General features: G+C 39.1%; 1 protein-coding gene across 1 annotated transcript in view; it reads right to left on the bottom strand.

Moving 5' to 3' along the window:
* LOC140993502 (retinoic acid receptor beta-like) overlaps positions 1–15,579 on the bottom strand; it is a 101,670-nt gene that overhangs the window by 36,189 nt on the left and 49,902 nt on the right. Inside the window, exon 3 of the mRNA XM_073462958.1 lies at positions 14,419–14,560. Coding sequence (XP_073319059.1) covers positions 14,419–14,560 — 142 coding nt within the window. The remainder of the gene's footprint in view (positions 1–14,418; positions 14,561–15,579) is intronic.

Here is a 15,579-nt window from a genome sequence, read left to right as displayed (position 1 = left end):
GTGTAGACTGTGTAGAGGCACAGTCACTAATGAATTAATTACCTGCAATAATTGAATTGCAGGTAAGGAAGTGCTTCAATGCTTAAAGCCTCCCCTCCAATGTCTTGGTATTTCTATGATATTTCAGCCACACTGTTTGCCAACTTGACTTTTTTGCTCAAAGTCTCAAAATTTACGCTGTTGCTAATATGGAATAATGATGTATGATTATAGTAGAATTTGAGAGTCATACGTCATCCTCCAACAGGGATTACAAAAGCAGTGTGGCTAAGAAACAGAGCAGTGTTCAGTGTGTGAGTGGTCAAGCAAGAGAAGGAGAGAAAGCTCCAGTGGTTGCAGACAGGTGTTAGCCACTGGAGGGGGAAAGTTTTGCAGAGAAGTTGTTTAGCGGCAGTAAATGTACAGTACAGGTTTCAATAAAGCTCCTCAATACACAAGAACGTCTGTTTGAGGACAGCTATCACTATCCCTGCTAATATCATGCTAGTGCTTGTCCATGCTAATACTGATGCTATTGCTAATCCATGCTAATGATGTTGATCTTGCTAGAACAGCAGTCTGGTTGCCATGATAATAACTACACATGACTATTAACCACGCCCCCATTGTCTGTTTGAGAAAGAACACTGACCATTAAACAGGCAGAAACACTAACCGGAGGGGGGCTTTAAGTATGAGCGGTGAACTGGTGAGAAGAATACATTTTCTTGTGTCGCTGGGTGTTGCAGTCGCCAACTATCGCCAAGAACAAAATTACTCATGAACTGTTTTGTTGTTTCGGAGGAGTTGCTTCTTTCAACTGATGGGTTGATAGCTGAATTGAAGTTTCCTCCTGTTATTAATGGGAAGTTAGAACTGATGGACATGGAGGCAATAAAGCTGTAAAAAAAGGATGGGTCGTCAGCATTTGTTCAGAAAGATGCATTTCTTCTAATAAACTGCTTGTAGTTTGGCCAGATGATTCAATATTTCGCTACCTCTCCCACCACCACCAGCAAGACTAGACTCAAGAGTGTTGATGGTCAGAGGGGTTATGATATTGACCGATTATCGTGCTAATCCCCGTAATCAGGCATTAACCCCAGATGGATCCTACCTCAAACATATCATCTGTTTTATCAACAACACTATATATCCTTAATCTAGTCTCCCCTGATACACATGAACTACATCAACACAATTCCCTTATGATTAACAAATATGAATAGAGCTGGGATCCTAACAAAATAGGTCAATACTTTCACATAGACATAGTCTAAGAGCCAAATCAGTCAGAATCAGGGAGTCCATATGGTGTTCATATCTGTTTAATTTTGACATATGGGATATACGCACACATCTCACATCTCTTGCTCGCCACATCACAGGGCCGTCACAATGCATCATGATGAAAGACACATCAATATCATTTTGTGTATTTTGAGAATTAGACTGAATGTTTTGGTCAGGCGTGGCCTCATGATGAGAACTGTCACTGCTGAGAGGCAGCAGTAATGTGCTAACATTAATCCCTCCATACATTCTGACCTACATCTATATATCCATTATTACACTGGAGTAATTTCCACAACATCAACTGTGATCAGACAATTAATTAAGCAAACTTTGACAGTGACAAGGTTCTGTACTTCATTACAACAGACTGATTTGGATTGGATTCAGATGAATAATAACAATGACTTTATTTAACTAAACAAATGGAACAAAGAAAAGAGGTGGTGGACAAAGACTGGACCAGTTTTTGGAGTGTTACTTTAAGGTATTTCCTGCTTCATATCTGGCAATGATAATCTTCAAAGATGTCAAATGAAACCAGTGACAATAGAATTGATCCTAACCTTGTCTCTCATCATGTGTTTGTAATGTCAGTGTGGAGGCAGTGGGAGGGGTTTGACTGACAGAGCCTTGAGCTCTGCTGCTCCACAGAGAAAAACTGCTATCACTGACCACAGCAGCAGCAGATAGAGAGGACAGTGGAGTGGTGGATCAGACTGGAGCAACAGAGACCTGCCAGACATCTCTCCAGTGCACAAAATCAAAACAAGTATGGTCCCAATATTGGCATTTATAAAATCAGATACGGGAAGGACAAAGGAAAAAAAAAAAAAAAAAAAAAAATTCTGTGGCCAACAAGGGCAGATATTTTTCAACTTAACAAAACTAAAGCAAATTAAGAAAAAAACACAATTTTACAGCATATGTACAGCATTTAGGGAAATAGCTACATATACACACAACACTACCAAATATTGAAATACGCGACTGAAAAGATAACTGTAGTGTTTTCAGAGCCAACTATGTCCAAGGCACATTCAGCACCAGGCTCGTAGTTACAACTGAGGACATGAGTCATGAGGTCAAGTCCTCGTCAAAGTTCAATATTTAAAACCTCCTAAAATGTCAAAGTGTCTGCTTGCTAAAACTACTTAGTATAGCATATTTTGAATAAAGGATGTCATCATCTCGCCAGCAGTTACACTGCACAGCAGCATCTCTGAATGAACACTGAGCAGACCTGCTGCAGTCACACTGTCTGTTATCATCTACTCCAAAAGTGGCCTGGCTTCGGCGAATGTTCATGGATTAGGGCAATCAATATGTTTGCAGACACAAGTCAGTTTCTTGTCATTTTGGGTCATTGCGCTTGCTAAAGATTTTTACAAGATTTTCTTTTTCCTGATGGTCTTTATGCTGTGCCTTATCTATCTATCTATCTATCTATCTATCTATGTATATATATATATATATATATATATATATATATATATATATATATATATATATATATATATATATATATATATATATATATATATATATAATATGAATTACACATACAACATCTCCTTATTTCACAGACATATTAGGCCTTTGTGTCTTTTTGAGAATTTTATACATCTTGTAATCTATGGAAAAAAAAAAAAAGTTTAAATCAAACTGTAATTCTCTGGAAGAAATTCCAGCTCCTCTTTCTTCCCTGAAAAACAACTAAATTCAGGAAAATCCAAGAACAAACAACAATAAAGGCAGTAATGGCAGTAAAGGCTACAAAATTAGGTAAGCAGTGTTCTTGGCTCAAAAAGAATAGTGACTACAGTTGTGCTCCTCCACTCAATTTGTTTGACAGTGCAGGTGATTCAAATCCAATAAGAAACTGAACTGAAAACAAGTAATTTCAAAATGTTCCATATTTGTCACTATGTTTCTAAAAGATATTTCACATGTAAAACGCCAATAAAACACATATACTTTCTGTATAAGGTCACACATGCAATGCTATATCACATACATCCTGTATGTAAGATTTGGCAGGTATGATATTATATTGTGTAATTGCTGATTCGACATGTTAATGTTTACGTTTTACATCTCAAAAGTCTAAATAATCACATGAGTCTTGTGATTGAATTTGTCACATATGCACTGTCCAAAAACCAGCATGCCTGTAAAAATGACACATTTCTACACTGATGCTTCTCGGATAGTCGGAAAGCTTCAGAAACCCAGACTCACACTCATGTTGTGATTGGCTGTGTGTGTTGAGGTGAGAAAGTAAGCAGGTTCTAGATTTTTTTCTTTTTCCATTCTTTCACATCTATTTCCATCATTTCTCAAGTGATAATAGTGCAACACTACAAATGCCTTCCAGAGAGAGAGAGACTGACAATGTGCAAACAATATATCCCATATCTCACTTCTGTCTCCTCATATATCCATCCCCACTGTGTGATGGAGGATTTTCTTAGTGTCATGACCAAAATGGCACAGCAAAAAGGCATTATTTTTATCCTGATTGCAATGTTTTTTTTTGTTTTTAAAAAAAAAAAAAAAAAACATTTGTAAAGCGGCATCTAAACACCTGATATCTCTGGGTTAGTAACTTCAAAAACAGAGAGTAATGATAGTGGGGCGAGGCTAAACCAGGTGGTCCATGAACGTCCTTCTGTACACACAACATAGGAAAAACACTCAAAAACACTTTGCCCCATGAAAGGGGGGATGGTGCAGAATAATGGTATAGAAAGGGGGATGGTCCACAATCTGTTCGTGTGTGTGTGTGCGTGTGCGTGTGCGTGTGTTTGTGTGTGTGCATCATTTGTCATAGTGTGGTGACAAACTGTGTCTGGCGCGGGGGTTGCGGTCCACACAGAGGCTGGCGAGCCACGAGATGTGATTTAGGAAGACAGCGACGTGGCAAGTGCGCCCCCCCTACCCACCCAGGGCAATCAATTACCACCGCACTCTGAGCAAATTACTGCTAGCATGAGCAGATACATCCAAATGATGCATTGGACAAGAGGCCATGAAAATGTATGGCTTTTTAATACCCACAAAAGGGGCAGAGGGAATCCATGCAGTGCAGACTCTAATCGCAAATGTAGTGCCTGTGATCACTACTGCTGACTTCTACATGAAAGATCTACATGTTTATCTTTACTTTTGTCTTTAAATGTGTGTTTGGCTCCCTCAAACTCTGTATTAGGTCCATAAGTTTGAAGACTTATCTGATGCCAAAAGACAAAGCTCTTCCTGAGCCCTCTGTGGCAGCACCCCAAGGTGCCAACGCAATTGTTTTATTTAAGTATTTTTTTTAATTCATCATTTATGATAGAAAACAGAAAATAAAGTCTCCTCAGATAACTGGCTTTGTCTGAACAAAGGTAAAAAGAAAGCAACTGTTTGCATTTTGGTTGACGTTGCAGCTTTTCATGACTCAAAGCTGCATTTATCTGTTATGTTGGTCACTCGGAGGCACAATTCTACAACGTGCATGCATCTGGGTATATCTGGATGCATACTCTGGATGGAAAACTCTTACACTGTAATTGGATCTCAGCCAGGTGTTAATACAGTCTGTAATTCTGAAGAAAAACTCAGGGTCTCCAACCTCGACCTCCTCCTGCTAATTCAAGTGATCCAATCTTCCTTTGTAGAACGCTTTTTTAGAAATAACTTGTATTGCTTGTATGAAAACATTTTCTTTTTACAGAACATGATGCCCCGGGTAATTTCTAATTATGAAACTCTCTGTGAGGTTTACACTGCACTCTAATATTGGATGGTTTATTGTTAAACAAAAAATATCCTGCCTCCATTTTGTACATATCTCACTGTTTGATAATCAGGCTTCAGGGAGCATCACAAAAAAAGCTGTATTTGTATATATATTGTATACAATACATACAATACATACATGAAAATCAGCTGATATCAGAATTTTTACTCCTAATGTTGGTATCAGCATTGGCACCAACAATTTTATGTTGGCTCTTGTTTCCATGGGACTTTTTTCCCTTTCCCCCTTTCCTTTTGACTTGAGAAGCACCATATTTGTTGACAAGTCTGTCAGCCTCACCTCCCCAATTTCCACACTGAGATCTGCTCACAGTTCAGGCAGAGTAGAAATAATGAGAATTGTTATTAATAATGGGTGTAAATGCCTGATCAGATGTCATTATCCAGATAATGTATCCAGATACAGATAACATATTAATACCAGGTGTAAAAAGGGCCTCATATCACATATTTGATATACTATGACCTAATTAAATTAATATGCCAGACATGTTTAAAAAAAACAGATGCATAATTACACATCAAGCCAAAAAGCAGTATCACTTTTCATAACTTTTTTTTGCCACTTGGAGGTAGACCTCTACAGAGAGATGACATCACACATGTTTAATACATTATGACCTTCTATGGTTGTTATTTCTAACATGTTAGCAAACAGCTGTCAAATTATACTTCCAGCAGACATGGAGAAACAACAGCATTCAATTGGAATTATTTTATGGCTATCTGATGAATCCATTTCCCTTGTTTTATGTCAATAGGTCTTTTGTTTTTACTCAATAATGAAGATTTGAAGTCCTGATGTCAAATTTTTCCTGCTTTTTTTTTTTTTTTTTTACATATTACAACTGAAATTGACTGATGCTTTAATAGATGCTGATGATGTTTGGAATAAAGGTTAAATGTTCTCTAAATATCAGTGCAATCCCATACAGACACATATTAAAAGAAAAACAGAACATGTTTCTGGCTCCAAAGGTGGTAACAATATAGATCACTGGGACCTTGACATGATGTTCTTTGAAATGAGGTGTCTGACATGAACACCCACTGCACAATCAATCAGATTTCAGTCAATCACTTTTCAAGCTGATAAGTGTGTGTTTGGCATTCACTGGAACACCTCCACCCAGCCACTGCACAGGCTTTGAAGGAGCTCTGTGAATTAGCGAGTGTCGAGTGTTTCTGAAGTGCTCTCCGGAGTGTTAGACTGAGGGATGACGGGTCATTGAGTGGAGTTCAGACACCCTGTTGAATACAGTCTTTACAGTGATGCCTCCTGTCACACTCCCATCCCTCGGCTCTCCCCCTCCTTTTGTTAATGAGCGATGTCCCAACCTCTGTCTTTTGTCTTCCTCTTTATTTTTTTTCCACGGCTGCCTCTAGCCCCCCAGTGCAGCATGGTGATTTTTGCTCTGCTGCGCCACTTTATCAGGATGTTGTGTGGCTCAGCGGCAGCAGGCACGGACGGCAACCGTTTTGAGAAGCCGCCGGCCAGCCATCTGTGTGTTGCCAAGCACTGCACAGTGTCTCTTTGAGAAAACAGATGCAGCGGTAAATAAACACTATTTATCTGAAGGCCACGTGGTGCAGCCCCGGCTGCTTGCCATAGCACTTAACATGGCAGCTCCCTAACACTAACCAGGTTGGTGTTGAGCAGAGATGATAATTCTCCGTTGCCACCAGAGCACTGAGTTTAAGCTAATGGTCCTGATGGGACAAAGAGGCGGAGGGGAGAGGGGGTTGTCAGATGGGAAACGTACTTTGTGGAAATCGGACCTTGGAGCGATGGGGGGATGAGAGTGGCACATACGCATATAAAGAAGTGCCTCATGATGGTCTCACTGCTGGTTCAGAGGCTTTTTTACACTGATAAGACTAAACAAAGAAAAGAAGAGAACTTTCTTTGGCTTACAAAATTGAATTGTGTAAAAAAAATATGGATATATTGATACATACTATCTATTCTGAATATTTGAAAAAGTTAATTTTCTGCCATATCAATAGACTGGTACCAGCTGCGGTTTCTCTTTCTCTAACAACAAGTTCACACACACACACACACACACACACACACACACACACACACACACACACACACACACACACGCACACTGTTTTTAAATCTATCTAATCAGAAAGAAAAAAAAAACAAGGAAACGGTGTGATATTGAATGTTTACTACTGTCTTTCTGATGCTCTTTCCTACTAACCAAAAAAAGGTGTATCTCGTTGTCATGTTATATCCTCGTTATATTTATCTTTTAATAAAAAGAAAAAAAAAATGTTATGCCACCGGTGTTGCGTTTATTTATTTTTTTGCCGTTTTTGACATATCAAAATCAGTATTAATATCAATACTTTTCAAGCTATTGCATCATTCAGAAATTACATCACTAATGTGCATCCAGTATAGAGAGATACACTAGCTCCATAAAAACTAAACAAGACAAAGAGTCTGAGTCACTCTAGCTGCTTTAAGGCTATTCTTATTATTCGGAGTGAAATGATGTTGACCTCATGTCCGTTTTTTTGTTTGTTCCACTTCCTGTTTTGTTTCGTAGTTTCTGGTTTCTTTTGCTGGCTATAACCAGTAGGTGATGTGAGGGGGGACAAGGGGCAATGCTGTCCATCTTGTTATCAAAATGACCACAATGTGTCCCTTGTTGCTCATTTACCTGCCATCCCTTTCCACCCACCCCGTCTGGATCCGGACCCAGAGACCATCCTATCTGGACCTGTACCTATAACCGATAAATGAATGAGAATTATTAGAAATTGACGGAGTGTTTCTATTTTAAGTGGTGCAGCTTTTCAGGCCTTTATGACACAAACAGTCCAGAAAACGTACAGACCAATTGCATGCGCTGTAAATCACTAATGTGACGCTACTCAGCCAATTGTGTATTGCATTTTGCATATTGTGATTCAGATTAGACAGCACAGGGCATGTTTTGAACAAACATACCTACTCAAATCCGAACAGAGAGCACAGGCAACACAATATTTAACGGCAGCAAGAAAAACGCATGTCAGAAATTATGATGTTCTTGACCTTTGCTTGATTACATTTTCTCTAATCTATCTCTGTGTTTCTCTCAGTTTTGTCCGTTAAAAATGGAAAAATTGCCTATAAGCTTTAATAATACAACTCAAAAGTCTCAGTACTGACCGGTTCCTGACCTGCTATACATCTCTCAAAGTTGCAAATGCATGAAGTACTTAAAAGTAAAAAATAAGTAAAGATATCATGTTAAGTCATAAAATGTTACTAAATGTTACTAAAAGTGAAATTCTCTCATATGAATAGTACTTGAGTAAAAGTCTGACAGTATATTAAAATTTACTTAAGTAAAAAAAGGATAAGTAAAAATAAATTCTACATAGTAACATGTATGTATTTACTGTATAGTAATTGATATCTGGTTCCCCTCCGGTTGATGATCAGATCTGATAATCAGCATTTTTGTGATTATTGGAATCAGTGTTTTCTTCTATCTGATTGCCGATAGAATAAATTATTTTCAACATGTTCTACTTTGGCTTTGATGCAGCATACAAAATTTAAAGTAACTAGTAACCACAATTATCAAATTAATGTAGTGGGGCAAAAAGATGCAATATTTGCCTCGAAAATGTAACACCTCAAATTGTACTTGATTACATTACTTGAGTAAACATACTTTAAATGTCATCAGTGGGAATGGCACGTCCACATTTTACTTACATTTTTATTTTAAGAGGTCACGGGACCTGACATCACCACATCTAATACTATATCAGATTAAAAAGATGATCTTTGGTACAATGTTATATTTGGCATTAACAAGTTTACAACTAGCTCAGCTCCACATTGTGTGGTGAAAAACATTGGGAGATCTGATCTTATCAGTATTACAATGCAGGTTACTAAGCTATTACTAACCTATGAAATACATCATATATTTCATAGTTTATTTTTTTGATAATGTTATTTGGGATCAGCGTGTTAGACAATACAAAGCTCACGTCATGGAAAACTGGACAGTGTGGTAATGTAACAATGACAGGAGTCTCCACATGTCTTGGATGAAGACATTTTGTGGCAACGGATACAGCCTGTTATTTGCACTGTTGTTTACATTTTCAAGCTAAGGATGCTTATTCACCTTCAAAATGTTGAACTGCTATTTTAAACAAAAGTGTGTAATACAGACACTCAGAGCATGTCCAAACATTCTTCTTCCTCCACCTCTTCCTCTGCAGATTCACCACATTAATAACAGATCACATTAGTAGGGCCTACTAGTGACGTTATGAGACTCATGATCACTTACCACAAAAACAAAATACAAAGAAACAAATTGTGTAATCACATACCTGCTGGTGAAGCATACACACACACACACACACACACACACACACACACACACACACACACACACACACACACACACACACACACACACACACAACAATGCGCCCTTTGTGTTCCACTCTAAGTAGAACTTCAGTTATCTCCAGAGGCACATGATAGCACGAGTCGAGTGTCCAGAAGCAGATGTTCAGTTCAACCTCCTGACTCAGGAATCAGACCAAGCGCCCAACACCCTACTTTTACTAGGAAATAACTACAACTACAAACATAAGCTTTCAAGTGATATTTATGTCTCTAACTCTAGGGCCAATAAAAGCTGAGAATGGTTTGTAGTGTTTCTAAACATACAATAAGATCTTAATAGAAATCTCTGTACTGTCTCACTGTGTATTTAGATATCTGCTTGGCTGGAATTAACAGTAGTATATGTAAGTGACAGTAATCATATATCTTGTAAATACATTAATGACACACAGTTAATGTCAGCTAATTATAGTTATTACAGCCAACTAGGTGGCCAAATGCAAGTGTTTTTGTTTTAAGGAGAGCCTAAGGGGACACTTCCAGCAGTTTGTGTAGCAAACCAAAACTGGCTATTTTTCTCGGAAAGTCAGACCAATCCCCAGCCATGATTGTGGTGACTAAAACAGGTATTTTAACCCAAACCAACCCTTACCAAGTGGATTTTGTGCCTAAAGCTAACCTGAGCATGTCCTGAAAATTCAACCTAAACAGACATAAAGCTGTGACATAAACGTTCAGTTTTAACTATCTGTGGTTTTGCAAAAAACTTACTTAGCTAACATTTATTCTGGCAATTGGGTGCAAATAATCATCTTAACGTCAAGTCTGATATGTAGGCAAACCGTTTAATTGACACATCCAGCAGACACAGAGTAACATTAACATTCACTCTGAGGCATGTTTCCAAACATAGTCCAAAATTCACTCTCTCTTAGCTTTATTTTAGTTTCCACCACCAGCTCTTTAGCTAAATGCTCTACTTTGTTCACCAGATAGTTATTAACTTTGTCCATCCAGTGAGACTGAATCGAAAAAGTTAGCTAAAAGACACAAAAATGTGTCATAGCACCGAAGGGAACTGCAGAGTTAGACAATCATTTTATATAGGTTTGTCACTATATCAAACCTCTTTCGCATTACCCCCCCCCCCCCCCCCCCCCCCCCCCCCAAAAAAAAAAAAAAAAAAAAAATCTGAACTGCAAGCAAAGTGTTGCTTTCATTGATAGCTATAAGCTACCACTGACATCGGTACAGTCGGAATGATGACCACGTGCTCAAATGTGCCTGAATAACAAAAATTGTATATTTATTCAACAATGATTTTGTGGACGCTGATGTTACTTCCTGCACCACATTAGAATTAGAATCGAACATTACCACTATAACAACATCTACTGTACAAGGTATTTTTTGTGTGTGTCTGGTTATCTATGACACTTGCAATTGATAGGAATCATGCTAAGTAAGCTGACCATTCCAAAATTACAACTTAAAGATGCAATATGTTAGAATAGGCAACCTGTCGAATGCATACTCAAAACAAATAGGGGCAGCATATCGCTAAAGTATAAGCATAATCGCATACTGCTGCTGACTGCGGCTGCTGTCGGGATGGGCCTACTGGAGTCAATGTTCAGAGCAGGATTCTGAGGACACCACCCCATCTCCTCCACCCATGAATATAGAAACAAGGGAATTTTCCCGTTTCTCATCAGAGGCCCTGTAGGGGGGTTTAGCCTGAGGATATCAAGAAATCATCTTTGCCATGACTCCTCTGCTGAGGTGTGAAACAGCATAAGAGAAAGGAATCGTCCCCCCCTGGGGCTAATGGAGCATGAAGTGGACCTGAGCTATAAATGCTGATGCAATCAAAGGATGCCAATAACCTGTGAAATGCAAACTTCCCTATGGATGACAGTGGAGCAGGGGGAACTTTAGGGCACTGACAGCAGCAAGACGCTGGGTTTTGTGAAAGGAGTCTCTGTGGTATCATAGTCAAAAGTAACATATGTTATTGTGGATTCACGTTCTGCATCTTTTTTTTGTTTTGTTTTTAATCTGTTCACATAATTTCTCAGACATTGGATAAAACTTTATGAATGATGCTCCCCCCCACCCCCACCCCCCCTCTTACGGGCTTGAATCTGAACCTAGGGATCATAGACAGTATAAGACTAAATAATATGCAGATCACAGATGCTGTTGTAACAATCACTCCACTGCAACAGCACTAACTCATATAATTGATAGTCTCCACATCATACTGATAACAATAAAGCCATTAAACTGATAATCCACTGCAGCTGTTGACAAGATGAGATCTTATCTGACAGACAGTGTTTGTCTACTCATAGTAATTGGTCACTTTTCCTTGTCTCTGTATTCGACCATATAATATGCAGACTACTGTATATTCATTAGGAGTTTACAGGCCATTTTTACTAACAATATACTGCATCTCACAGTGAAAAGGACAAAATTGAATTAATTTATTAAATAAGTGACTGATTGTTATTCAATAATACCAGGTCTCATTATTTTCAGTTATTCAGGGAAAAATATGATGTGTTAGTATCTATTTCTAATGTTAAAATAAGTGAATAATAAAAATGTGGCTCTAGATCCAATTCAAATGTTACTTGGAATGTACTGTGAGTCATTGCTTTGAAACACTCTGCTTCATAGTCATTTGCATTTAATATCCAGTTCTCTCCTCTCCTCTATAACTGGAAACACTTTTTTTCTGACTGCTGCAAACAACGCTGCTCAATGGATTACGACACTACTTATCACCCACCTACAATGCAGTACTGAGTTCCCTCCCCTGACAGCTTAACAACCAATCACACCTGGGCTCACCTATCCCTAGCAACCCACATGAAGACTGGTTGGGTCAAAGACTCTTAAACTGCAAAATGGTTCACAAGCGCACCCTAAAACGCAGCCACTGGGACTACTTTCACCAACATGTATGAAATTTGGTACACATGTGTATCACATGTAGACCTACAAAAATGTCTCTTGTAACCATGCTCAAAATCCAACAAGGAGTTGGCCATTTTGAATGTACTGCACGTGTTGTACTGTAACGAACCCATCCTACAGCTTTAACTGTTGCTGTAGCTCAACTGTACATGATAAAATCCGCACCACACTTCTAACATTTGATAAGAGTCCCGGCTTGAACACATTTACATGCCAATATTCTGTTATAGTCACAGCATCCCCTACTGGCAGCAGGAAATTACATTTTTAAGGAGTGATGTACTCTTGGCCAGATGACCAAATCTGCCTCAAACATGGTGAGAAAACACTTAAGACCTGATTATGCTGTATTGTGAACTTGAGTTTTCCTTGAAGGACGTGGCAGTGGCGACACGACGATGGCTGATTTGGCACAATGAAACAGGGTATTGCTATAATTCCACTGTACATCCTTGAATCTGCTCCAAACTTCACATATTTGATATGGATCCTGGCATGGTCGTGCAACCTTCCGATTTGCACGTGTTGTACTGAAACAAACCTGTCCTACAGCTTTGGCTTTGACTAAAAAACATTCATGAAGTTTGGTTTAATAATGAATTTATTATAGGTCTTCTGAAAATGTGACCAAATCTGCTGTATCAAAAATATACATACAGTAATTCTAATATTTGGTTAAATGTCCCTCGGCCATTTTCACCTCAATTAGGTGCTTTGATAGCCATCCAAAGGTGTCTGGTCGTCCTCTGGCTGAATTTTTAACCACTCCTCTTGACACAATCGGTGAAGTTCAACTGAAGTTGTTGGCTTCCTGGCACAGACTTGTTTCTTCTGCACAGTCCACATGGTCTTGATGGGGTTCAAGTCAGGACTTTGTAAAGCCATTCCAAAACTTCAATTCTAGCCTGATTGATCCATTCCTTTACCACTTCTGATGTGTGTTTGGGATCATTGTCCTGCTGGAACACCCAACTGCACCCACGACCCATCTTCTGCTGATGATTTGAGGTTTTCCTGAAGAATTTGGAGATAATCCTCCTTCTTCATTATTCCACACCGCAGCATAATACTACCAGCACCATGCTTGACAATAGGTATGGTGTTCTTCAGGTAAAAGGCCTCACCTACCCATCTCCAAACATATTGCTAGGCACTGTGGCATGCATTTTACACTTACAAACAATTCGATCAATCAATCAATCAATCAATCAATCAATCAATCAATTAATATTTGTATAGTGCCAATTCACAACCAAAGTCATCTCATGACACTTTCCAAATTGAGCAGGTCTGAACCATGCTCTTTAATTAATTTGCACAGACAAACAGTTGTTTGTACAGTTGATCTTGGGACCTGTAACTGCTTTGAAATGGCTCCAAGTGACTTTCCTGACTTGTTCAAATCAATAACGTGCTCTTTCAGATCAATGCTGAGCTCCTTAGACTTTCCCATTGTAGTGTTTGTGGCTGAGTCTAATGGGTGTTCCAAACAAGTCCTATTAAAATAAGCCCAGAAAAGATTCAATCAGAATCACGCAGAAGAAGTTAAGAGGCCATGCTACAAAGAACATTTGAATCACACAACTTTCCATAATCACCAACATGATTGTTCAAGTTGCTGTTGGTATATTTTTGATCCAGCAGATTTGGTCACATTGTCAGAAGACCTATAATAAATTCATTATTCAACAAAACTTCATAAATGTTTTTTGTGACAAAGTAGTTTGTGTTCCACTCATTCATCACAGAAACATGAGAGTTGTAGAAATGATATACATGTTTAAAACAGCAGCCCCTGACACATGCAGGGATGCAAGGGCCCGTTCATCACTGCTTGCAGTTTTAATCTATGTTGATACTTCAAATTAAATGTTGTCATCTGAAAAAGCAGAGACCAGTGGTTAGTCAACCCCTCCATGACAATATTTAATTTAAACCCATGTCAGCACAATATTTAAATTGGGTCTGAAACTCACACTCTTTGGACATTCCCACTCCGAAGCACTTCTGCAAGCGGCAGTACTGACAGCGGTTCCTTGTCACCTTGTTGATAATGCAGTTCTTGTCCCGGTGACACGTATACACCATGTTCTTCTGGATGCTTCGGCGGAAAAAACCCTGAGGAGACAGACACACAGACAGAGAGGTTCATGAAAAGAAGACGTTAACCTTATTCAGCCTCTCATCTTCTGTAGCTGCCTATTCTCTAAAACATCCACACAGCTCTGTTGAAACTGGATATCATAATGTCACAACAGTCTGTATAACAATGTGCTAGAGGTTTTGTCTTTTCATTACCATTAAGGCTGAGAGAAAAGAGAGTCGGTGTGTCCCTGCTGGGAGCTCTGTGGAGCTTCAAATGCTAGATTTAGGCTCAAAAACAGACTACTAGTGGGAACAGATAGTGAAGAACCTCAGGGTATCAAACAGTGAGGCTGCTGGTGCAGTATGGAAGAAAAAGTGAGGACTTTGGTTCAGCTGCGGGTGGGGAGCATCACGTCTGAACTTGACAAGGTGACATTGAGCCTTTGTGGAAGACCAAAGCCACTTTTCCTCATACTTTCATTGTAATTCAGTGGTGTAGCAGTTAAAGGAATAGTTCACTCTAGAACGAAATTCAGTCATTATTGACTCACCCTCATGCTGATGAGAAGTCCGGTGTAGTTTCTTATTCCTCAAAGTGCAGCTGGAGACCCGCGGGGGTACCCTCCTGCTGCAATAATCCATATAACGAGTGTAAATGGTGTCCGAGACAAAAAGGTCCATAAAACTACACAAAAACTTTGCAATATTCCTCCATACTGCTCGTCCGCTGCAATCCAAGTGTCCTGAAGTGGTGACATCCAGAGTTTACTCGAAACAACATCATTTAGTAAATTTTTCTAGCCTAAACAGTCACTATACTGTATTTGTTTGGAGGCACGCTCCCGTGTGCACGCGAGTCTCCCTCACAGCCGATTGCACTACGGAAACCGAGCCAGACAAGATCAACAGAACTCGCGATAGATACACACCGGTATTTACATCCAGCTGTGAGTTTCAAGTTTCAAATCACTAGTGCAGGCAGATCCCTCTTGTGTTTGTGTGTCACTCGGTCGCTCACAGCTGGATGTAAATACCTAGAAAAATGCACTAAA

The sequence above is a fragment of the Pagrus major genome, chromosome 3 (assembly GCF_040436345.1).
Source record: "Pagrus major chromosome 3, Pma_NU_1.0".
In the NCBI taxonomy this organism is placed as follows: Eukaryota; Metazoa; Chordata; class Actinopteri; order Spariformes; family Sparidae; genus Pagrus; species Pagrus major.
This window is presented reverse-complemented; position numbering and strand designations above follow the sequence as displayed.